At 37.1% G+C, this 24104-nt stretch overlaps 2 protein-coding genes across 4 annotated transcripts in view; one reads left to right on the top strand and one right to left on the bottom strand.

The window, feature by feature from the left end:
• Positions 1-1161, bottom strand: part of GRM1 (glutamate metabotropic receptor 1) — a 462841-nt gene extending 461680 nt beyond the window's left edge. The window contains exon 1 of the mRNA XM_042985360.1: positions 1084-1161. The gene's annotated coding sequence lies outside the window, so the exon portion shown is untranslated. The remainder of the gene's footprint in view (positions 1-1083) is intronic.
• A 264-nt stretch (positions 1162-1425) lies between these two features.
• The window catches only part of SHPRH (SNF2 histone linker PHD RING helicase), a 95064-nt gene continuing 72385 nt past the window's right edge, over positions 1426-24104 (top strand). For 2 of the 3 annotated variants that reach the window (XM_007093724.3, XM_042987273.1), the window contains exons 1-9: positions 1426-1627; positions 8292-8962; positions 11487-11616; positions 13754-13972; positions 16473-16551; positions 17232-17382; positions 18892-19000; positions 19632-19888; positions 21968-22627. In XM_007093724.3, the coding sequence (XP_007093786.2) occupies positions 8324-8962; positions 11487-11616; positions 13754-13972; positions 16473-16551; positions 17232-17382; positions 18892-19000; positions 19632-19888; positions 21968-22627 (2244 nt within the window). In that variant the 5' untranslated portion in view covers positions 1426-1627; positions 8292-8323. The other variant, XM_042987274.1, reaches the window with a different exon arrangement.

Below are 24104 nucleotides of genomic sequence, written 5' to 3'. Positions count from 1 at the left end.
ATTCTGATATTGCAACACATTACTCCATAGAGAACATTTTTCAAAGAATATACAGGACACTCTGCAAATATAGGATTGAATACACCTTTGGATATTCAATAGGAAGAATTTTGTTTAACTGTAACTACTGAGTGATAGTGCATAGATTCCATCTCTATAGTTAAAACTGCATTTCTGCACACTTACAACTGAATCTCTGTAGTTTAATATTTGTACAGGCTAACAATAATTATGTCTGTAGAGATTCATTACCCCAATTAAGGTGAACAAAGATGAAATGATGCTGTGTTTATTTTCACATGTTTCTGTCTGGCACCAGTTGGACTTAGCCAAAGTATGAGCTTAATTCTCTGCTCCAATGGTAAGAAGTGACATAAAAATACCAAAGATAACCTTTTACAGCTCAATATACATTTAAACGTGAGTTTCAGCTTGCACGTCCAAAAGAAAGGGCCCATCTTTTTGTACTTAGTAAAATGATCGGTTCTCCAAAGAAGTCTGCTTGCCAGTACAAACACTCCAGCATTTGTACTCCTTTTTCAACTTGCCTCATGAAGCCTGGGAGAAGGTAACTGATTTCCACCTAATTTTACCGGGTTTACTTTATGTAAATGGCTTCTTTCAGGCTTAGAAGTCTGTGATGAAGTTCTGTATTGTGTAGGATACGACCACTCTGAACTGTCTGCAACCACAACAGATGTTTTCTTAGACAAGAACTTACTTCTGTGCTTCTGACCACACATGCCGAGACTCCCCTTTTTGAGCATTATGCTGAACCCTCATTAGGTACTCACTAGTCATTGAGTGCCTGATGTTTCCTGACGGTCATGTTACAAGCTCTTGGCCCTGAAGCCTCTCAGAGTTATTCCAGTTAACTAAACGTACGCCTTCACTCATGAGAAAGAGGCTACCTCTCGGAGAGAAAAAGAAAAAAAAAAAGAAAAAAAAAAACAAAACTAAGATATTGGAAGGCCTGCTTCAGTACAATACATGTAGTTTTTCTCTCCTCTTAAACTACTTACTCACTTTTCCTGAGAAGCCTTTTAAAATAACTTTTCTGACAGAGATAAGGTTCATCCATACCTAGATAGCAGCTGCTTTCTAGAAGCAATAGCAAAGGTGCATTTGCAGAACTCTCTTCTGCCTTTTTATTAAATCCACCAATCACTCCCATCACTTGCTTCAAGCGGAGTACCGCCCCTTCAGCGGGGAGCCCCGCCCACATCTAATATCTGCTTAGAGCCTCGCCCCCTCCTTAGAGGTTCCAGCCAATCCTGTACTCCTAATATCTTGGGGCAAAGCTATCGCGAGATCCCAACGTATCCTCTGCGAGACTTTAATCGTGTGGACTTGCGCAGAAGCGACGTATGAAGCTATTGCTGGAGAAAAGGGGCGGGGCGCTCCGACGTGCGCGTTCACCTTGACCCTACGCTCCAGCGCGCACCCGGTAGCTGGGACCTCTGGTTTCTGGGCCCCCCGGGAACCCCAACACAAACCAGCGTAAAGCGCGCGTGCCCATCTCAGACGGGTGTTCGGTGGGTGGTGAATGCTTGCCCGGGACTTGTGGGGGGCTTTAGTGGAGCCCCGAGCCTTGGTGCAGAGTGTCTCAAGAGGCTTGGAGAACCAGGTAGGCTCTTGGATGATGGGGGGTCAGGGGTCAGAGGTTGGGGACGGAAGACGTCTCCAAACGGAGACGGAGGTCCCTGGGAGAGAAGAAGTAGTTGTCTGGAGTCTAGGAAGCTAAAGGGCTGAGAGAGAACCGCAGCGCGAGTCTCCCCGACCCTTTCCCATCCCAGACTTGGGGGCCTCTGGACCGCCACGGCCCCCCAGGGAGAAGGTAGGGCCGTGGGAAAGGAGGCTGTGCTTCTCCCCGGGGGCTGGGGCCCGCGGTGTTTAGATCGAGCGCCCGAGGGGCTGTCGCGCTCCTCGGCCTCGCGGTAGCTTGTTTGCCGGGCCTGCTGGGAGCGATCTGGCGCTGACAGCCCAGCTTTGATTCCTTGAACCGCTTTTGAGTTTTGGAGGAAAACGGAGTAGGTATCGCCATTCCTAACACAAACGCCCCTGGAGGCTGCAACTGGGCAGCTGACTACCTAGCTTCTAGGTGCGCGGGGTTGTAATGTGGTAAACGGGAGGCGAGGCTTCTAAGTTAGTCAGAAAGTTCTCAGCTACCTTTAGAGTCAGATTAATTACATTCGCACTCACAACCACCCTTGCACGTTGTACATTTTGGCTCCGTGGTCGCTGCTAGGTTTATGAACAGAGATTTGTTATCTGATGATTGACTGTCATTGTCAGATATACAGTGTTTTAAAATAATGGCATTAATCTCGTGACTTTTTTCTAAGTGACTGGACATTAGCCAGGAGTTAGAAATCCTAGATGTTGGTTTATGATCAGAAACCATGCTGGAAGCTGAGTACTATTGAGCATTAGCAAGATAAGTGTGCCTGTACTGGATAACCTGCTCTTTCTAGAGCTCCCCAGGTCGAGTTAACCAATAAGCTAACAGCTGAGAATAAAATAGTTTACTTTTGAAAGATGCTATTGTGTATATGTCCTCTTTTTGCCCAAGCCTAAAAGAACTGCACTTGTAGAATTATTAAAACAAATCTTTTATTAAGAGTTCAGCCTACAAAGATTTGTGGGAACAGAGTGTGCTGGTGAAAAAGCTTCTTACCGGGGCATTTTTTAAGTTTATGTGACATATATTTTGGGGTTCGGTAGATTAAAATACTCTCATCTTGTTGGAGTTATAACTACAGAAGGATCGTGGTAATGCTAGATCATTAAGAGCTTTTCACTAATCAGCAATGATTGGGCTTTGCTTACGTAAGGCTTACCTTGGGCAGCAGGGTGACAGATGTATACTTTTTGCTCCTTATAGCCTAAACCTGGGTCTACCACGGATTTGTCGTAATTTAGGATTTGTAGGTGTCTTTTAATAGAGAGAATAATTCGGAGAGGAAAAAAATCTGAATTTAAGTTTAATTGGTAATCGTTTGTTACAATGTCATAGTAACTTAACATTTTATGCTTATTTTTCTAACAGCTGTCTTTGTTTTCTGTCGAAGATATGGGTCAGTCAGTTTTCTCTGTCTCATTCATGGCCAGAAATAGTAAAGAATAGTTTCACATTACCTATAATCTTCTAGAACGTGGTTAAGAGACTCTTGTCCAAAAAGAAACATGGCACTTTAAAAAGAGGGAGGATATTCGGTATTCAGGGAGTTCAAGATAACTTGTTTCACCTTGTTTTGGAATATCATTTCCATTCTGGCACTGACCTGGCATTGGGTGTACAATGGGGAATAGGATACTGTTTCTGCCCAGCTTTCAAGTCCTTCAAGCTAGAGCACTGTAGCAGTTGGGATCAAGGAGGAAAGGCCCTTAACTCAGCATGCCCACTCATGGAAAGTTTTCTGGGGAAGATTGGGACAGCAACAGACAGAAAAGTATAAAAGGGCATTTCAAGCAACAGGCTTTTTACATTTAAATGCAGGACTATTGTATAAAGCGTGGTCCGTATTTAAAAAACTGTATATAATGTTTTACCCAAACGCTGATATTTAAGAGGAAGCAATAAGAAATACAACGACCAAAAATGGGATTCATGTGGTATGAAGAAAACCAGAAGTATTTGGAATATGATTAGAGATTTATAGAATTTTACCAGTACTTGACTTCTTGGCTTCCAGTTAACATTATGGTTGTAAGTAGTTTCATCAAATAACATCTTCTTTGGTTCAAGAAATTATCCCTGGATAGAAATCCCTTAGAAAAAGAGTCGACCAAAACAATTTTTTTTTTTTTTTTTTAAATCATGAATGTGTGCTGGGTTCTGGTTTAACGGGCTGGGGTATACATGGGCATCAGTATTTTTTTTTAAGTTCCCCAAATGATTCTAACGTGTAAAGTTTGAGACACACAGATCTATGGTCCCTGCCACATTAAAGTTGGATTATTGTAATGTATAGCTTATAGTTCTGAGGGTGATGATAATAGCAGCTACCATTCACTGAATATATGCCAGATTTCCGTTAACTATACTATTGCATTTACAGTATTTTTTTATATTTATTTATTTATTTTGAGAGAGAGAGAGAGAGAGAGAGAGAGAGAGAATCGCAAGCAGGCTTTGCACTGCCAGTGCCGAGCCCAGTGTAGGGCTCAAATTCACAAACTACGAGATCGTAACTTGAGCCAAAATCAAGAGTGGGACGCTTAACTGACTAAGCCATCCAGGCACCCCAATATTATTTCTAAGCACAGTCCTGTCATCCCCATTTTACAAATGAGAAAACTGGCACAGAGCGGTTAGATAACTATTCCTCTGCCACACAGTCACTCAATGCCAAAGCTAGAATTAGACTCTTTTCTCCTGTAAGCCACATCGTTTTACAGATGTGAGACTCTATAGCCATTTGTTTTGGGGCTTTCAGGGTTAACAATTCCATAATTACCATGTTATTAATATTAGAGTTGGTGTCATAGATTGTGTAACCCCTACCTCATATCCACATTCTTTGTCATGAGCAGTTCTACCCAGTAAAGAAGTATGGTACGTTTCCCCACCCCTTGACTTTGGGTCCATTCGTGTGCCTTGCTTTAGCTCGTGGAACCTTGTGCTTTTGCTATGACCACACTTTGAAGAGTACTTGTGTGTTTGGATTTACACTGTTACACCTCACCCATGGCCTTATGCACATTTGTGGGTTGCTTTGCTGGTCCTAAGAGGATTCAAGCCGAGCTGAACTGCTCCTCCAGAAACCTAGCCTGGGTCAGCCAACCCTCAGCTAACCTGCAAATCTAAGAGAATAAGTGATTGCTCTCTCGAAGCATTGAGCTTTGAGATGGTGTGTTATACAGCATATTTGTGGTCATAGTTAACTAATAAGCTGATGAGCAGAACTTTTCAAACTTCCAGAATGACCAAATTCCAGTATTCTAGCCTGTGTTCTGATGAGAATTGGGCAAAGATAAACATACAGGTTATTAGGGGCTTCCTGTATTGTTCTTCCAAGATAATAGAGGAGATATGATGCTTATAGTTAACCATAGTAAGAGATTGATTTTTAGTCTATTACCTGCACATTCATAAAGCAGTCAGTGCTAAGGAAATGGAATTCTCATGATTGACTTAGACCAACAATACTTGATAGCCTTTTTGCAGTTTTGTGAAGGTTTTATATTTGCCCTGTCCAGTGTAGTAGCCGCTAGTCACATATGGCTATTGGGCTCTTAAAGTGTGGTTGGTGAGACTGAGCAGCTGAGTTTATGGTATTACTTAATTTTATTTAAAGTTAAAAAGCCATATGCAGCGTGGCTACTAAGAAAATAAATTTTATTCATTTATATTTTGTTAGTAAATTGCTCACTTTATGTAGACTTTTCAAGTTTATTAGAATAAAGCTGTTCTTAATAATCTCTTACAATTTTAAATCTTTCCTGTATTTACTTTTTGTGCTTTTAAAATCAGATTTATTAAGGGGTGACTGGGTGGCTTAATTGATTAAACTTCTGACTCTTGATTTTGGCTCAGGTCATGATCTCCTGGTTTTTCCTGAGTTTGAGCCCTGAGTCAGGCTCTGCACTGGTAAGGCAGAGCCTACTTGGGATTCTCTCTCTTTCTCTCTCTCTCTCTCTCTCTCTCTCTCTCTCTCTCAATAAATAAACTTAAAAAAAATGTAAGTGCAATAGTATGGTTAACAGAAATTTGGCATATATTCAATGAGTGGTAGCTCTCAGAAGTATAAATTATATATTACAGTAATCCAACTTTAATGTGGCAGGATGGGGACCAGAGATCTGAGGCACTTCCTAGCCTCTAGTAACCACTAACCTGCTTTCTATCAGTAGGTGTTTGCCTTTTCTAGAATTTCATGTAAATAGAATCATACAGTATATGGTCTTACACATCTGACTTCCTTTGCTTAGCATGATGCTTTAAAAATTCATCTATGTTTTATCAGTAGTTGATCACAGAGTAGTATTCCACCGGTTTATCCGTTTACCACGTAATGGACAATTGTGTTGTTTCCAATATTGACTGCTAATAATTGACTGCTATTAACATTCAAATTTAAAACTCTTTTGTGAATCTATGTTTTTAATTCTCTTGGTAGATATCGAGGGGCAAGATTACTAGACTGCGCAGAACAGAACGTTTGTGTTTAATTTTATAAGAAATTGACAAATTTGTCCTTTTAGAATGTTTGAGAGTTCAGTTCTGGCTGCTGTACATCCTGTCTTTTAAATTTTAACCATTCTAGTGGATACATGGTTTCCTATTGTGGTTTGTAGGTTGAATTTGCATTGGCTTAATGACTGATGATGGTGAAGATGTTTTCATGTACTTATTTGCCACTTGTAGATCATCTTTGGTGAAGTGTGTGTCATTTTTTCATAAGGTTGTCTTACTGCTGATTTGTAAAAGTTCTTTTTCTATTCCACATACAAATCCTTCATCAGATGGTGTTTTACAAATACTGTGCCCTGTCTGGCTCCCCTCTCATTTTTATAACAGTATCTTTTGAAGTGCCAAAGTATATAATTTTGTTGAAGCTTACTTTATCAATTTTTTTATATTCTCTGCTTTTTGTAACCTATTTAAATTAAATTTTTTTGCCTAATCTAATGTCACTTAGATTTTCTCGTGTTTTCTTCTAGAAGTTTTATAGTTTTAGCTTTTGTGGTTTAGTTTTTGATGTATTTCAAGTTAATTTTGACATGTATAAGGTAAAGGTCCAGGTTCACTTTTTTTTGCATATGGCTGTTTATTGAAAAGGATATTTTTTGCCTGTTGACTGCCTTTGAATTTCTTTCAAAAATCATTGACCATATGTGTTTGGGTCTATTCCAGAACACTTTATTTTGTTACATTGCTCTATATATCTATCATATACTATTACCATACTGTTTTGATTACCATGTCTGTGTACCGTTACCACACTGTTTTGATTACCATCATTGTAAGTCCTGGAGTCGGTGTAAGTCTTTCAACTTTATTCTTTTTCAAAATTATTTTGACTTTTCTAGATCTTGGGCATTTTAATATAAATTTTGGAATCACTTGTCAGCTTCTGCAAAAATTAAAAAATAAAAAAATAAAAAGCCTATTGGGATTTTGAATGGGATTACTTTGTGGATCAGTATCTAGGAATTGACATCTTGAATCTTCCAGTCCATAAACATTCCAAATTGAAAATATTTCTTAAACTATCCTGAAGCCAAATTTTAATTGTTTATACATCCTTTTCTTTTTCCCCAACTACATTGTTGGAATAGGTGGAATAGGCATCAGCCATCATTACAACTTTATGATTTTTTTTTTAATTTTTTTAACATTTATTTATTTTTGAGACAGAGAGAGACAGAGCATGAACAGGGGAGGGGCAGAGAGAGAGGGAGACACAGAATTGGAAGCAGGCTCCAGGCTCTGAGCCATCAGCCCAGAGCCTGACACGGGGCTCGAACTCACAGACCGCGAGATTGTGACCTGAGCTGAAGTGGGACGCTTAACCGACTGAGCCACCCAGGCGCCCCACAACTTTATGATTTAATCTCTGTGAGTTGGTTTGTGTTTCATATAGGAATTGGCTATTATTTTGGGAAAAGTTTAGTTTGGGCCTACATAATACAGGCTGCTGTCAGAACAGTTCCTCTTCTGAGATGACAAAGCTTTCTTTTTCTTTTTCTTCCTACATTTTTTTTTCTCTTCTTCCTTTATTGTCTCTGCTCCATTTCCTCTGGTTGCCATCACCACCTTATTCCTTCCCAGCTATTCCTGTTACCTTTTTATCTGCTGATCCACAAAAAGAAATACATTCTGGATTTTCATCTTCCTCTTTTAAAAGAGAAAATATATTTTTCAGAATTTTTAAAAATTCTATAAACTCCTTGGAATTATAAAACAAAAATGAACTTTTGTTGTGATGATTATGAGTTCCTAGAACTCTTCAACTATGCATTTCCAGGATATTTGAGAGATTTACCTTACTGTCTTACTGCTCATTAAATGTATTTTATTTTATGCAGCATGTTAACTTTATTAAATGTATCCATTAAAGTACTGTTATGACCATTAGGATTTCTATGATGCGTGAGATTGTGGTCAATGTGGTCCTTACCTGTATTTGACTTATTAAAAAAAAAAAAATTATCCATTGCTTTATCTCTCCGAAGAGTTCATATTGTGTATGTGGGCTGTTAGTTTGTGGTGAATTCTTCATCTGGGAGCACTTTAATACTAAAATCCTCTGTTGGAATGCTTACTTGTTGCCTTTGTCTTCTAGAGTTCACAGTTGCCAACCAAGAAAACTTGAAAATGAGCAGCCGACGGAAACGTGCTCCCCCAGTGAGAGTTGATGAAGCAAAGCAACAGCAGCTTCGCTGGAATATGCATGAAGACAGAAGGAATGAGCCTCTCATCCTAACTGATGAGGAGCACCCCTGCTCGGGTTCAGATTTCTCTTCTGCTCACTGCATCATCCTCGGTGATAGCCTACAAGAAGAAGTGGCTCACAGAGATAAGAAGAGGTGTTTGGAAGCAGTGAGCATCGCAAAATCAGTTGATAAAGAAGAGACCAGTGGCATTCTTTCTCCTCTGTCTGTAAAGCTGAATATTGTGATTTCTCCCTATCACTTTGATAATTCTTGGAGGGCATTTCTAGGAGAATTCACTCTTCAGCTCCTTCCCGAACAGAGTTTAACTGAAGATTTTTCAGAAAGGAGTTTTACACTGATGAGTTCAGAGTCAAGCGGTCAGTTCCTGATTTATGTTAATTCAGAAAGTGAAGATGCAGAGAAACAAGAAAAAGGACTCAACGAGCCAGTCAGTATTTGTGATAATGGTATTCGAGTGGAATCATCTTTCAGTGGTGAAATGCTTGAAGATTTGGGGTGGCTACAAAAGAAGAGAAGAATAAAACTTTACCAAAAACCAGAAGGGAATCACATTATTAAGGTACTCAATTTCTGTGGTGTCTTTTAAGGTTCTTCTGCATTGGGCAGTCCCATTTTGAAGTTGACATAGAAGGAAGGTGTAAAAAGCCAGCAATAGGCCTTTCATCATTAAGTTTCAAAGTGTACTTTATTTTGGGCTTTCAGTAGCTATAAGAAATATATACTTCTAGCTGATCGTTTCCAGGCTGTCCTTCTTCAAGACATCCCGGATTCCTCCCTTCCAGCTCTACTCTCAGTGTCTTCTTTTGGTCTTCCTCATCTCTCCCTCTTCCTGTAGCCGTTCTTTATTGCCCTGCTGGCCTTTTCAACTCCATCTGCTTTGTCTCTGGGATGGTATAATATGAATGAAATGAAATTCTGTTCTTTACTGCCTACAGAATTAAATGTAATCTTGTGTGTAACTCCTTTCTTTGATAGACGCTTGTGTACTCTCCAGCCTTATCCTTTATCACTCTGGTTTTTATTTTGTTCCAGAAATTCCGAATTGATTTGTGTCCTGCACATTTTCTGGCTCTATTTCTGCATCTGTGCTTTTGCTTTCACACTTCCCTCGGCCTGGGTTGTTCCCTTCCTGTTCCCTAATAACTCCTGGACATTCTTTAATATTCAGCTCAGAGTTTACTTCTCGAGGGAGATCTTTTCTTAAACTTCATGGATGGTATTACATGCCCTTCCTCCACAACACTGTACAGATGTTTATTTTTGCCTTGGCCACTTGTAGTGTACTTAGATTTAAAATTTTTCTCCTTCAGTAGACTATGAAGTCATTTTATCTTCACAGCCTAGTAAAATGCCCCATACTGAACAGATTTTCAGCAAATGAATGAGTAAATTTGTAATTCATTTCAGGCTCTTCTATTTACTAGCCAAGTAACTTTATGTGAATCATTTAATTTCAGCATCTTTCTGTATAAAATGTAAATAATAATCATTCCTTTTACCTCATACAGTTGTGTTGGCAATCCGGTGAGACAATGTAAGTAGATGTACTTTATAAACTGTGAAGCAGGTTAATATGCCTTCATGCCAAAACTTGAAAGGATAAGAAATTCTAAAATGTTAAATTCAGGGACACCTGGGTGGCTTAGTCAGTTAAGTGTCCGACTTCAGCTCAGATCATGATCTGATGGTTCACGTGTTCAAGCCCTGTGTAAGGCTCTGCGCTGACAACTCAAAACCTATAGCCTGCTTCGGATTCTGTGTCTCCCTTTCTCTCTGCTCCTCCCCCACTTGCATGAGCTTGCTCTCTCTCTCTCTCTCTCTCTCTCTCTGTCTCTCAAAAATAAATGAACATAAAGATTAAAATTATTAAATTCACCTTTGTTCGATTGAAAACTGTGTCTTTTGTGTCTTTCTCACGTTAAAAAACAATTGTATTGTAGCCCTATCTGTAGTTTCAGAATTGACAAAAGGAAAGGAAAAAAGTTGGAAGCATTAGATTGTAATTAATTCTTCCCTGGGCAATGAAACTTTGCAACCACGTATTCCCTCTCCTGGCTGATCATGAAAGCCCAAATTGTGGCTCGGTGATAGGAAGTATGTAAGAATTCATGGCTTGTTTATCTGTGTTCTGTCTATGTTCCCCATAGACTTGATCTCTTCTGTCTTCTTATCCCAATTTGTATAAATATTTAAACATTTCCTGCTGCTATAGTAAGCTAACTCTAGGTGTATACAGGGCAGAGTACAAATATATACAAAAATACATTCTTTGTTACTTATTCCCATATAATGCTGGTTTGGATTCTTGTTCTTTAGTAAAAGAATATGAGACTCTGCATGATTATGGAATCAGGTCCAGGATAATTTAGGGAAAAGAAAGAAAATGCATTTAGTGAGTATATACCATTAGGAAGTTTAAAACTGTATTACCTAGGCTATCTCATGATAGTCTTCTCTCCATTTTGCAAATGACAGTGCTTGGGTCAAAATAAATCGATTACTTTGCCTGGTTTTTTTTAGCTTCTAAATACCAGTGCTAGTATTCAACTTCAAGTCTTTTGACTATGGAACTTCATGGTGCATTGTTTTACCAGAATTAAGCTATCTTACATCAATCAAGATCTGTTTTCCTATACATTGTAGTGTTTGATCTAGTAATGGCAATTCCCACACCAAACTGTGCTTAAGAATCCTGGCATGTGCATCAGAATCTTCTGGGGCAATCTGCATTTTTAACCAATTTAACTGATTATTCTGATACTCATCAAATTTGGAAATCTTTGGCTTGGTAGGTGGAATGGGTGTTCTTATCACCTTATCTCAGGTTTGGTTCCAGGTTGGGAAGTATTTTTTTCTAGCAACTTGAATGGTGCCTTACACATAGTAGGCACTGCATTTGTACAATGAATTTGTTATTGAAAGTAAAAATTTGTGACAGAGATTTGGTAGGTATATATTTAACGATTGTGGGGCATATACTGTGAATACCTTTAAAAACAGTATTGAAAAACTTTTTTTAATGTCCTCATGAAGAATGTAATAGTACAATTAACACTATTTTTGTGTTGATTAATCCTTTGTAGGTTGGAATTTATCTTTTGGAAGATGGCCTAGCAAAACTAGACTTTTTGAGTGATGCAAATTCAAGAATGAAGAAGTTTAATCAGCTTATGAAAAGAGTGATGGAAAAGTTGTACAATTTTATTATTCCAGGTAAACTTAAAAGTTGCTATTACTTAGGACACCTGGGGCTCAGTCGGTTGGGTATCCAACTCTGGATTTTGGCTCAGGTCATGATCTCATGGTTCTCAAGATCAAGCCCCACCATAGGGCTCTGCACTGACAATGCAGAGCCTGCTTGGGATTCCCTCTCCCTCTCTCTCTCTACCCTTCCCATGCTTGTGCATGTGCACACGTGCTCTCTTTCTCTCTCTCTCAAAATAAATAAATAAACTTTAAAAATTTGACATTACTTGAGAGTTGTGGGTTTTTCCCAAGTCCTATACATAATAATCAGAAAAACAATAAAACCATCATAAAATTAAACAGCCTCTATAAAATCACTGTGTGACAAAATTACACGTATCTGAAATGCCCCCACTAATTTGTGTCTTTATTTGCTAAATACCGTGCTTAGCCCAGACTAGGTTCTCAAGAAATGTTTGCAGAGTCCATAGAGTCCAAAGGGATCTGAGCTGATTGGAATTTTTGCATTATTCTTGTGCTTTTATTTTGTTATGGCCAGAGATTCTTGGCTGGCCTTATTCCACCTCTCCTTTGCAGTCTGACAAATAATCTCAAGAGCCTGCTTCCCATAAAGACCAGTTAACTTTGCTACTGTTTCTTGCCAAGATGTTGCATCCTTGGTCAGGACTGCAGCTTCAGAGTTGTCTGCCATTGGTTCCCAAGGGGAGAGTGTGGATGGCTTGGTGCAGCCCATCAACACTACTGGAAAAACGGCTCAAATTCTCCAAGCCCTGCTCATGGTGGGTCAGCATTATTTCAGATGCAAATTGTAGAACATACTGGAATATTTGGGAAATCACTTTCTAAGCTTGACTGTTGAGTTGTTTCTGTAGTACATTCTTTGCAAAGCTTCATAATACTGATGAAAGTAGGGGCGCCTGGCTGGCTCAGTCAATAGAGCCTGCAACTCTTGATCTCAGGGTCATGAATTCAAGCCCAGTGTTGGGGGTGAAGCCTATGTAATTAAAAAAATAATAAATTACTAATAAAAGTAAATCATTTTGCATGTTGAAGACTTTAAAAGGAGGACAGTCTCTGGCTTCATGATTGGAAGGGATGCTTTTAAGTACATCTAGAATTTTTAAGGGTACGGTAAGAATTATTCTGCTTTTTTAAAAATACTACAAGTTGAACTGTTCAAAGGAAAACATCAAAGGATTTCAAAGGAAAACTTCCAGTTTAGTTATCAATACTAGATTACACAAGAATAGTAAGAATAAATCTCACATGGAATATTTTTTATTGAAAAAAGTAAATTAAGTATTTTGTGGTACAATCTTCATTCTAGGGCATATGAGGTATGTTCTTTAAAAGTGTATAGGTCTTTTGAAAGAGTTCAGAAATAAATCATAAGCTAAAATGGGTTTGTACATTTATTCAAAATTTTGAGGGGTTTTTTTTTCATGTTCTAGTAGGCACAAAAGTCTCACAGGGCAGTTGTGCCCAACAAATGAATCTGATGTCATTACAAATTTGCATTAATGGCTTACGCCCTTCTCTCTTAGTTGGCTCCTGCTGCTAACCAAATGCCTGTCCTTTTTTAGCATAAGAAATAAAATGGGAACCCTTGTCTTACTAGACAGAAAAATTATGTCTGCATATGGAGTTTTTTTATGTCAAGATGTAAAAGTGAAATAGATTATCCTTTTATAAACTGTAAAAGATATTCACATTCAAATGTTTATTAAATATCTGCACTGAGCAAAGCATATGCCAGCTACTCTGAGGAGATATAAAAACAAAAGACAGCCTTTGCATTACAGTTCAGTGCACAAGGAAAGAATACACATAAATGATTGCACTACCAGACAGATTGCAATATATTGCTATATCCAAATAGAAGGGTATTACATGAACACAGGGGAATACATTGATTCTAACCAGGGACAACAAAAGAAAATGCCATGGAAAAAGTTGAACTATCTTGAAGGATAGATGGGTAGGTTTTCGATCAGTGAAGAATTAACGATAGGGCCTTCTAGTCCCAAAACACACTGAGCAGGACCCCAGAGTTTGGAAAATGCATAGTATGTTCTTAGAATAAGAATTGCTTATAGTTAGAAAAAGTGGGTTGTTTTGAGTACATTTGTTGTTGGATGTACAGATGTGTTGGAAGAGGATGAAGAAGATTCAGAGAGTGAGCCAGAGGGACAGGACATCGATGAGCTCTATCAGTTTGTGAAGCAGACACATCAGCAAGAAACGCAGTCCATCCAAGTGGATGTCCAGCATCCTGCGTTGATTCCTGTGCTGAGACCATACCAAAGAGAGGCTGTCAATTGGATGCTACAACAAGAGCATTTCAGAAGCGCTCCTGCTAGTGGCAAGTATAAGATGCTCAAAGACAAATTGATCTGAGGGATTTCATGAAAGATAATTAGGAATTAATTATAATTGAATGAATTTTCCTGTGAACAAAATGGTAGTCTAAGAAATTCTTTAAAATTGAAAGGCAGAGAAATTCATTTGTAAGTTCCCTCAACTATAAGCGTTTAAACTAATTTTTCCTGCCGAATAAAGACTGCCTTGATTGGAATTTTTTAAAACCAATAAATTTTTTACATGCCTTTCTAACTAAGAATTGCTTTTGGAACATGATCAAATGGGAATCTTGCTAATCATCTGCGAGAGGCTTCACAATTTAATGATGAATATTAGCAACAGAAAGCGAATTTACAGAAGTGGGAGACTGGTGTATGACTAATTCTCCTAGGTTTGCATTTATTTTCTTTACTCCACAAAATAAATAATAAAATAAAATGTTATCTATTAAGTGTTTTTGTGAAAGTAAGTTTATCGGAGTCATTTATGCCTTTTTATCACTATCTTTAAAGGAATGGGCAGAAGATGAGATTTTTGCATGATTCTAGGAAGTGAAGTGTTGACCATTTCTCTTCCATTCCGTATAGATTTATTTTAATGAGGTATAGCTCTTACTTGTTTCTCCCGTAGATTCCAGTTTATACTTTTTTAATCCAACAAATGTCACTTTTTAATTTTTAATTTTAGAAAATATTCATTTATAACCAACATTATTTCTTCCTACTTCTCATCCGTACTCTAAATTATATTGAAGTAATAATTTCACATATCATATCATTTAATCTGGTAACGTCACAGTTTATTTCAATGAAAGAAAGGGTTGCTTTAAACAGATATAAAATATATATGTTATGATGGATTTTTAAACCCAGTAATTCTTTAATACTGCCAAATCTCTCTCCTCTCTTCCTTCTTTTTTTCTCCCTTTCTCTCTCTCTGTTTCTCTTTCTGTCTTGCAGTTGATTCAGATTTGAAACCAACTAGCATTCATACATTGGAATTGTTGTCACTTAAGTTTCTTTAATCCATAGATTTTATCTCTTCACATTCTGTATTTTTTTCTTATAATTTAGTCATTGAGGAAATTGTTAGCTCTGTAGTTTCCTACAGACTGGATTATTTTTTCTCCAAAATGCAGTAACTTTTCTTTACATAATTTTATTAAGGTATAACTTACTTAGGGTAAAATGCACAGCTCTTAAGGGCACAATTTGATATATTAGGCTAAATCTATGCATCTGTGTTACCAATGACCCAATTAAGACATAGAACTAGATTTTCTCAGAAGGTACTAGCCACACGTGCCTCTTGAGACTTCAAATGACTGCCCAGATTATGTGTTGTAAGTTTAAAATATATACCAGATTTCAAATAGTACAAAAAAAGAGGCCAAGTGTCTCATTCATAATTTTATATTGATTACATATGGAAATGATAAGGTTTTGTTTATGTTAAGCTAAATAAAATTGTTAAAATTGATTTTGTCTTTTTATATCTATGATACAGTGCTAACATGAAATATTTCCCTCACCTCAGAAAGTTCCCTCATGGCCCAGTCAATTCTCCTACTTCAACCCCTTCAGGAGGCAACTACTGCCACCATAAGTTAGTTTTGCCTGTTTTTGAAACAATTAATAGAATGGCAAAACGCGGACACTTGAGGCGGGGGAGAAGTTGGCCTCTTTGAACATAATGTTTTTTGAGATTCATCCATTCTGCATATAGCAGTATTTTATTCTTTTTTATCCACAGAATGGATTTTGTTGATTAAATCCCATGTGCCATTTAATAGTTATGTTCCCTGTGGTTCCCATAAATTGAAGCTTTTTAATCTTTTAATTTTTTTCATTTTATAAACCCTATGTATCTATATTCCTACTTCACCTGTTAATCCCTAAAGCAGGCAGCAAAATTACTTGCCATTTCACTGGTAGATACAGACATTCTTCCTAATTTGGCAGTTGGTTTAAACAACTTAAAATATTAAGGGAAAGAAATATGGAAGACTCTGGTTGAAATACACAATACTTCAGTGTTTAAGATATTTTTTCTTCAGTTAAATAAGATTTTCCTCCTGCTATCAGACCCCTCTAAAAGGTTAGGTCTGATTTGAGTTAATGTATTAGCCCACAAGCATATGTCTGTTGAGTTATTTAAAGATTTTCGGCAACTTTTTGAAGGAATTATAGAGGATAAGCTATTTTCCTTCATTGGGTAGGAGTTGTTTTCCTGTATTCATTTTCTTTTCCTGTTAATTCTCTGTGATATGCTGTACTTCGTTTTTCTGCATAACACTTATGTGGAAAATATTGGTGCCCAAAGCAAAGGAAGAATAATTACAAGAATAATATCTGAAAAAAAGAATGAGATCCTAGCCTTTTTCCATGTGTATGTGGCTTCCCGGAGTATTTTGACTATTAACTTATTTTTATTTTAACGTGATTTCCTGGCAGAAAGGAAAACAAACAAAAACTTGTTCTTATGGTTATATTTTTTTTTAGAAAATACCCTGCATTTCTTATGGCGAGAGATTGTTACATCTGAGGGTTTGAAACTCTACTACAATCCGTACACAGGCTGGTAAGGCAAACTTTATGTGCTAGATATTAAAAGTAAATGTTACAAAAACCTGTATGACATTGGTCGCATATGTCTTTAGCCTTGGCAGTACCTTAGGAAGGAATACTAAGTCGAAGTCTTACTAGACTTTATATTTTTATCATTTTTATAGGTAAGACAAATATGAAATTAATAGTACTTGTCATTTTTCTATAATGAATGGAAAATAATGGATTTAAGAAGCTTAGTTACTCATATTTAAAGAGATTATAATTTTAAATAAAAATGTCATCTTTCTATGGACCAGTTCTCATATTTTCATTAGATTTGTTAATTTCTATTATTAAAGTCATAGGAGTCATTAAACATAGCAACATCATAGGTGAATCAGTAGTTATTATCCTCGTTTTTTTCTTCACAGACACAGAAAGAAGGCAGACACACCTCCTTTTATTTAAAGAAGAGAAAAGAACGATGTTATTTACCAGTACCACTCCTGTTTCTGCAGACTCACTTGTCAGCTCAGGCAGTTTTTTGATTATCATGGTTCTTTATTCAGTGACCTAGCATTTCAGATTGTTTCACACTAAAATGTAGTTTAAAAAAACTTTGACTTTTATGGATTTCTTCCAGTTTTCTTTAGGAATAGTATAATTTTTACTTGCCTTCCTGTGATACGTTTTTCTTGTTTTTTCCTTCAGCATCATCCGTGATTACCCAAATGCTGGGCCACAGTTGCTTGGCGGAATCTTAGCAGATGAGATGGGTCTTGGAAAGACAGTGGAGGTTTTGGCTCTGATTCTGACACATACCCGACAAGATGTCAAACAAGATGCTCTCACTCTTCCTGAGGTAGGAGTAGTACCATAGGGCCAAGAAAGCAGGGGACATATGTTCTCAAAAAGCATCATATATTGAACATTTGCTTGGCACTTAAGCCAACACTTTTAGTCTCCTCTGAGGCTAATTAATTGTACTAGTTATTAGTTAACCTCAAGCGGGCACAGAGAATAGGATGTTTGTGACCTGGCAGGGTTTTTGTTAAGTGATGTTGGCCAACTAGGAAAGGGGATATGCTGTCACCAAGATTCCTTCTCGTTGGCAGAGAAACTCATAGGAAAGTACTGTTACTCCCTCAAATGTTTTGTCACTACTACAAGCCTCCATATTACCAGTAAATATTTTTGAAAGTAATTTTTTTTAATTGTACAAATCTCAGGTATGTAAGTCATAGAATCTAATACTTCAAACTTTGTTAAAGGCTAAATAGCTTTGTAATTAGATTGCTAAATGAATCAAACTCTGAGTCCTTGTTCTAAAATATATAATTGTGTTTAGAAATACAAATTTTAGAGTTTATGAAGGAAAAAAAGAAACAGCTCCACTGAAGCACGTGCAGCTCATAGTTCATAATTTCCGGTAATAAAACCTAAAATCAACACACTAGGTAAGAGTATCATTACGTGTAGGGCTCACTGTGCCCACAACTTTAGGGATAATGTGATCTTCTGATAGGGTCAAGTTTGCAAAATTAACCTCGTAGATTTGAGTAGGGAATAGAAAATATCTATTTCGTTGTTAAAAAACAAATGAGTTGGAATATATAGTTTTACAGTAACTTTTTTTTGTTTTAATGTTTATTTATTTTTGAGAGAGAGTTCAGGCAAGGCAGGGGCAGAGAAAGGGGAACAAAGGATCCAAAGCAGGGTCTATGCTGACAGCACCAGATGATGGGGGCTCGAACTCATGAACTGCAAGCTCATGACCTGAGTTGGACACTCAACCAACTGAGCCACTCAGGTGCCCCAGTGTTACAGTAACTTCTATATTAACTATATGATTTAACTCTCGGTAACTTCTATGTTAATTCCATATTTAAACAAGCCTTTGAAAAGTTAATTTCAGAAGGGGCACCTGGGTGGCTCAGTCTGTTAAGTGTCTGACTTTAGCTTGGGTCATGATCTCACGGTTTGTGGGTTTGAGCCCCCGTCAGGCTCTGTGCTGACAGCTTTGAGCCTGGAGCTTGCTTCAGATTCTGTGCCTCCCTGTCTCTCTGCCCACTCACACTCTGTCTCTCTCTCCCTCTCAAAAATAAATAAAGATTAAAAAAAAATTTTTTTTAAGTTAATTTCAGAAGTTTCACACTTAACATTTAGGTAATTTAAGATAATATGCACAGTTTTCAAGTGATAGCTAGCAGTAGCCCTGAAATAAAACATAAGGTTTGTATATGTGAATAGCATATTTAGCTCTTTCTTTCATCATTTTTTTACAACTCCTAATAGAAGGGTTAATTTTAACAAGCAGCTCCAATTACTGAAAGCAAAGCACTGGGTGACTGTTGAATGTTGTTTATATCAGGGAAAAGTGGTGAATTATTTCATTCCATCACATCAGTCTGGAGGAAAAGTAAAAAACACAGAAACCCCAAATACGGAATTTGAACCAAAAGAAAAAGTTCAGTGTCCCCGTAAGTATGAAATCTCTGAAAGAAAATACCTTTTTGCAGTCATCTTTGTCATAGTTCTTGCATTTCTTATAGGGAGAGATCTTGTATTTGTTATGAATAATTGTTTTCATGGTTTATACTTTGTATAAATGGGATCAATTACAAGTCATATTACCTTAACAAAAGTAAAGATTTATTCTTTCATTTGATCGATTCATTCTTTCTCGGTATAGATCTTGTTCAGTCTGTTGTATTTAAATTTCTTGAGCTTACAGTTTACACCAGGCTTTGTTTATTCTCCAGCATAGCCACTTCAAATTCTGCTAACCAATAAATGTTTCCTTTACTGATGGTAGCATATACATGGACAATTGTGATAAGTTTTTTTTTTCCCGAATATAATTTTAAATGATAGTTGCTTTGGTAGATTAACAAATTAATGAGCAATTCTTCTTTAGGTTATTTCCATCATAGTATATTATTAATATATTGAGATAATTTTTATTATGTATTCTTCAAAATGATATACAGACAACATATCTTCAATAAAAATCTTTTTTTGTCTTAGTTCTCAGTGCATATTATTCTTAATATGTTTCTGTTTTTTTTCTAATTTCAATTATTCTAAGTTAGCATATCCTTTTGCATATAGCTACACGTGTGATGATCCTGACAGCTGTGAAAGAAATGAATGGAAAAAAAGGAGTTTCCATCCTTTCCATCTATAAGTATGTCAGTTCTATATATAGATACGATGTTCAGCGGAACAGGAGTCTTCTGAAACGGATGCTGAAATGTTTAATTTTTGAAGGTCTTGTGAAACAGATCAAAGGGCATGGTTTTTCTGGGACTTTTACATTGGGGAAGAATTACAAGGAAGAAGATACATATGATAAAACAAAAAAGCAGGTAACAGAACATTTATTAAGTTACTCTGTGTGATGCCTTATAGAGGGAGTGGGCAGATCCCACTTGACACTAAGGCTTTTAGAGACTGAAGATAAAAAACAAACTAGGAAAATCACATGTGCCTGTATCATCTCTTTTCTACCTCCTGAGTGGAAGTTTCATCAGAGTAGAAACTGTATTTTACTAGTCCCAGAGAAGAGTGCTTGGCACATAGCAAGTACTCAATAAATATTTGAATGAATTATTTTGGTGGGTTGAGCATATTAATTTTTTAACGTTTATTTATTTTTGACACAGAGAGAGACAGAGCATGAGCATGGGAGGGGCAGAGAGAGAGGGAGACACAGAATCTGAAGCAGGCTTCAGTCTCTGAGCTGTTAGCACAGACCCTGATGTGGAGATCAAACTCACAAACTGTGAGATCATGACCTGAGCCAAAGTCGGATGCTTAACCAACAGCCACCCAGGCACCCCCCCGGTGGGTTAAACATACTAAAGAGTTTAAAATAACACACAAAAAAATTTTTTTTTAAAAAAGAGAAGAAAGTAGGGGTGCCTGGGTGGCTAGTCAGTTGAGCGTCTTACTCTTGATTTTGGCTCAGGTCTTGATCTCAAAGTTCATGCTCAAAGATCCAGCTCTGCATTGGGCTCTGCACAGAAGCCTACTTGGGATTCTCTCTCACCTTTCTCTCTTCCTTCTTCCATTCGTGTGCCAGCACTCTTGCTCTCTCTCAAAAAAATAAACGTTAAGAAAAGAGAGAGAAAAAAAATAAAACGACTCTCTCCTTATCCTAATGTTGTCAGCAGTTAAAAATCTGTTCTGTAGTTTAAAAAATATTATGATACCTTACATTTGCTTAGCTTTTTATATACATTTTCAATCTTTTATGTAAGTTCTCATTTTTCCCATGTCATCTTATAAAATTTTTACATTTTGTTATAAAACTGCTTTTGGGGGGCTATTAATTTCAAGCTTGCTTTAAAAAAAATAATTACATAGCTATGCAAACATAAATCAGGTAAATGGGGCACCTAACTGGCTTAGTCAGATGAGATTCTTGATCTCGGGGTTGTGAGTTTGAGCCCCAGGTTGGGTATAGAGATTACTTAAAATAAATAAATAGACTTTAAAATCAATCCATTAATCCAGTAAAGACTAATAACAGTAAATCAAAGTGTGGAACTACTAGCTTGTCTACTGTGAAGGAAATGACAGATAAAAAAGTTCGTTTTCTGGAGTAGGGAGTCTCCCAACATTTTTCCCCAACCAGGGTAGAAAGCTGCAGTGAACTTCTATGCTTCTCATAATCCTTCTGTCACCAAAAAAGGAAAATCTTCAATTAGTGCCATTCATGGCAAGTGTCCCAACTCATCTGTTCAACCTCAGGTCTGACATCACTTCTAGGAAGCTCATGCTGGCACCTACCTCCCCATCCCAGCCCCTGTCTGTTTTGTACTCCTCTTAGGCATTCTTGTACCATTGTTTCACTTTTTATTTTTCTTTCTTTTCCAATAGACCTCGTGGAGACCAGGAACTAAATATTCCTCATATTTGTATTGCCAGCATCTAACACTATGCCTGGCACAGAATTGTTATCCAGTAAATAATTTCAGGAGGGGTACAGGTAGAAAGCAGAAAGAAAGAAGGAGTTTATTTGCTAATTGCAGTAACTAGTAGATTTTCACTTTCTTTAAATGCTGTATTTTTGTACTTGATATGTTAATTGCCCGAGTTTGTATATTCATGTATTATAAACTATTAGTCTTTTATTGATTTAGACAAAATATGAATTATAAGAGGTTAATGTCAAAATATTAGTAGCTTCCTATCTAATTTTTATTCTCTTCAGCTTTTACTTATACAATAGTAGAGCCTTCCTTTTTAGACCTGTAGACCACAGAGAGGCTTCTTACAGAGGGCAGATTGAAAGCCAGTGATCAGGAGTGATTCTTCTAGTGGGAAAATGGTAGCAAGAGTGGCTATTGGATTTTTATGGAAAGCTTATAAATAAGGTTGGGGATTTAATTTCAGTATTGTAATTATATTGATATAAATTAATTAAATAATATTTTTCATAGGCAATAGGGAGTCCAAGGAAAATTCAGAAAGAATCCAGAAAATCAGGGAACAAAGACACAGATTCTGAATACTTGCCATCAAACACATCTGATGATGATGATGATCCTTATTATTATTACTATAAGCCTCGGAAAAATCGTAGTAAATTCAAGAAAAAGCCTGTTCTATCCACAAAAAAGGGAAAAGGTCAGCCTAATATCAATCTCAGTTCACAAGATCACTGTCCAGCTACCAGTGACTCTGGAATTACTGATGTTACCACATCTAAAAGTACATGTATCTTTGAAATCAAGGAAGAACGTGGAGCAAAGGACCAAGCTGAATCTTTAAACCCTACCGACGGTGATGTGCCACAATCTAATATCGGGAGTCCCTGTAATTCCTCAGATTATCGCTTTGAGTGCATATGTGGTGAGCTTGATCAGGTAGACCGTAAACCTCGTGTTCAGTGCCTGAAATGCCACCTATGGCAACATGCAAAATGTGTGAATTATGAAGAGAAGAATCTGAAGATTAAGCCTTTTTACTGCCCCCATTGCCTTGTTGCAATGGAGCCAGTATCAACACGAGCAACTCTGATCATCTCGCCCAGTTCCATTTGTCATCAGTGGGTGGATGAAATCAACAGGCACGTGAGGTCATCATCTCTTCGAGTCTTGGTAAGGCAGTTTGGACTCTTTAAATGAATAGGAAAATCCCAATTTTTGCTTCCCTGTGGTAATTTTTACAACCTTTATCACTTTGTTGTTTATCCCAAAAATTAATAAGATAGTTATGAAATCAGAATTTGAAGAGGAAATTGAGAATGGGAAATGAAACAGTAGACTCTGTATTCTTTTCTGACATCAGAAGTTCAGAAGTTAAAGTGCTTTGAGTTAAAAGATGTGGAAGCTTTTGAAAAAATCCATCATGTAAATGAAAAAGACTTCATATACACATTTCCACTCTCAGACAGAAAGGCAGCATTGTGTAATAGTAGCTGCCTGTCTCATCTCTACCTCTTAGATCCAGAGTCATCCTTTGAGGCCTCAGTTACATTATCTGTAAAATAAGAATTTACTCATTCAGCAAATATTTATTGAGTACCTGTAACGTGCCAGGAACTGTGCTAAGTTCTAAAATTAATACCCCTTCATAGACTTACTGCGAAGGTTAAATGAATTGATAAAGTGCTGGCACATAGTTCATTGTAACTTACTAATGTTAGTATTTTGTTTTTAATTGAAGTATAGTTGGCATACAATGTTATATTAATTTCAGGTGTATAACAATGAATCGACAATTCTGTACATTATGCTATGCTCACCAAGACAAGTGTAGTTACCATCTGTTACCATGCAATGTTAGGACAGTATTATTGACAACCTATGCTGTACTTTTCATCCTTGTGACTTATTTATCTTATAACTAGAAGTCTGTATTTCTTAATCCCCTTCACCTATTTCACGCACTCACCCCCTCAATTCCCTCCCCTCTGGCAACCACTATTTGTTCTCTGTATTTATGATACTGTTTTATGTTTTATGTTTGGTTGGTTGGTTGGTTGGTTGGTTTTTTTAGGGTTCCACATATAAGTGGAATCATATGGGATTTATCTTTCTCTGTCTGACATCTTTCATTTAGCATAATGCCTCTAGGTTCATCCATGTTGTCACAAATAACAAGATCTCATTATTTTTTGTAACTAATATTCCACTGTTTATATATACCACATTTTTTTTATCCATCATCTATCAGTGGACACAGGTTGCTTCCATAACTTGGCTGTTGTAAATAATGCTGCAGTAAAAATGGGTGACTATATTTTTGAGTTAGCATTTCCATTTTCTTTGGGTAAATACTCAGTAGTGGAATTATTGGATCATATAGTATTTCTATTTTTAATGTTTTTGGGAACTTCCATACTGTTCTCCACAGTGGTTGCATCAGTTTACATTCCCACAAACGGTGCATAAGAGTTTCCTTTTTTTCCACATCCTCACCAACACTTGTTTTTGTCTTTTTGATACTAGCCATGCTAACTGGTGTGAGGTGATATATCACTGTGGTTTGATTTGCATTTGTCATTAGTGCTGGTGAGCATTTTTTTTATGTGTCTGTTGGCCATCGGTTTGTCTTCTTAAAAAAATCCCCATT

Source organism: Panthera tigris, chromosome B2, assembly GCF_018350195.1.
Source record: "Panthera tigris isolate Pti1 chromosome B2, P.tigris_Pti1_mat1.1, whole genome shotgun sequence".
Lineage (NCBI taxonomy): Eukaryota > Metazoa > Chordata > Mammalia > Carnivora > Felidae > Panthera > Panthera tigris.
This window is presented reverse-complemented; position numbering and strand designations above follow the sequence as displayed.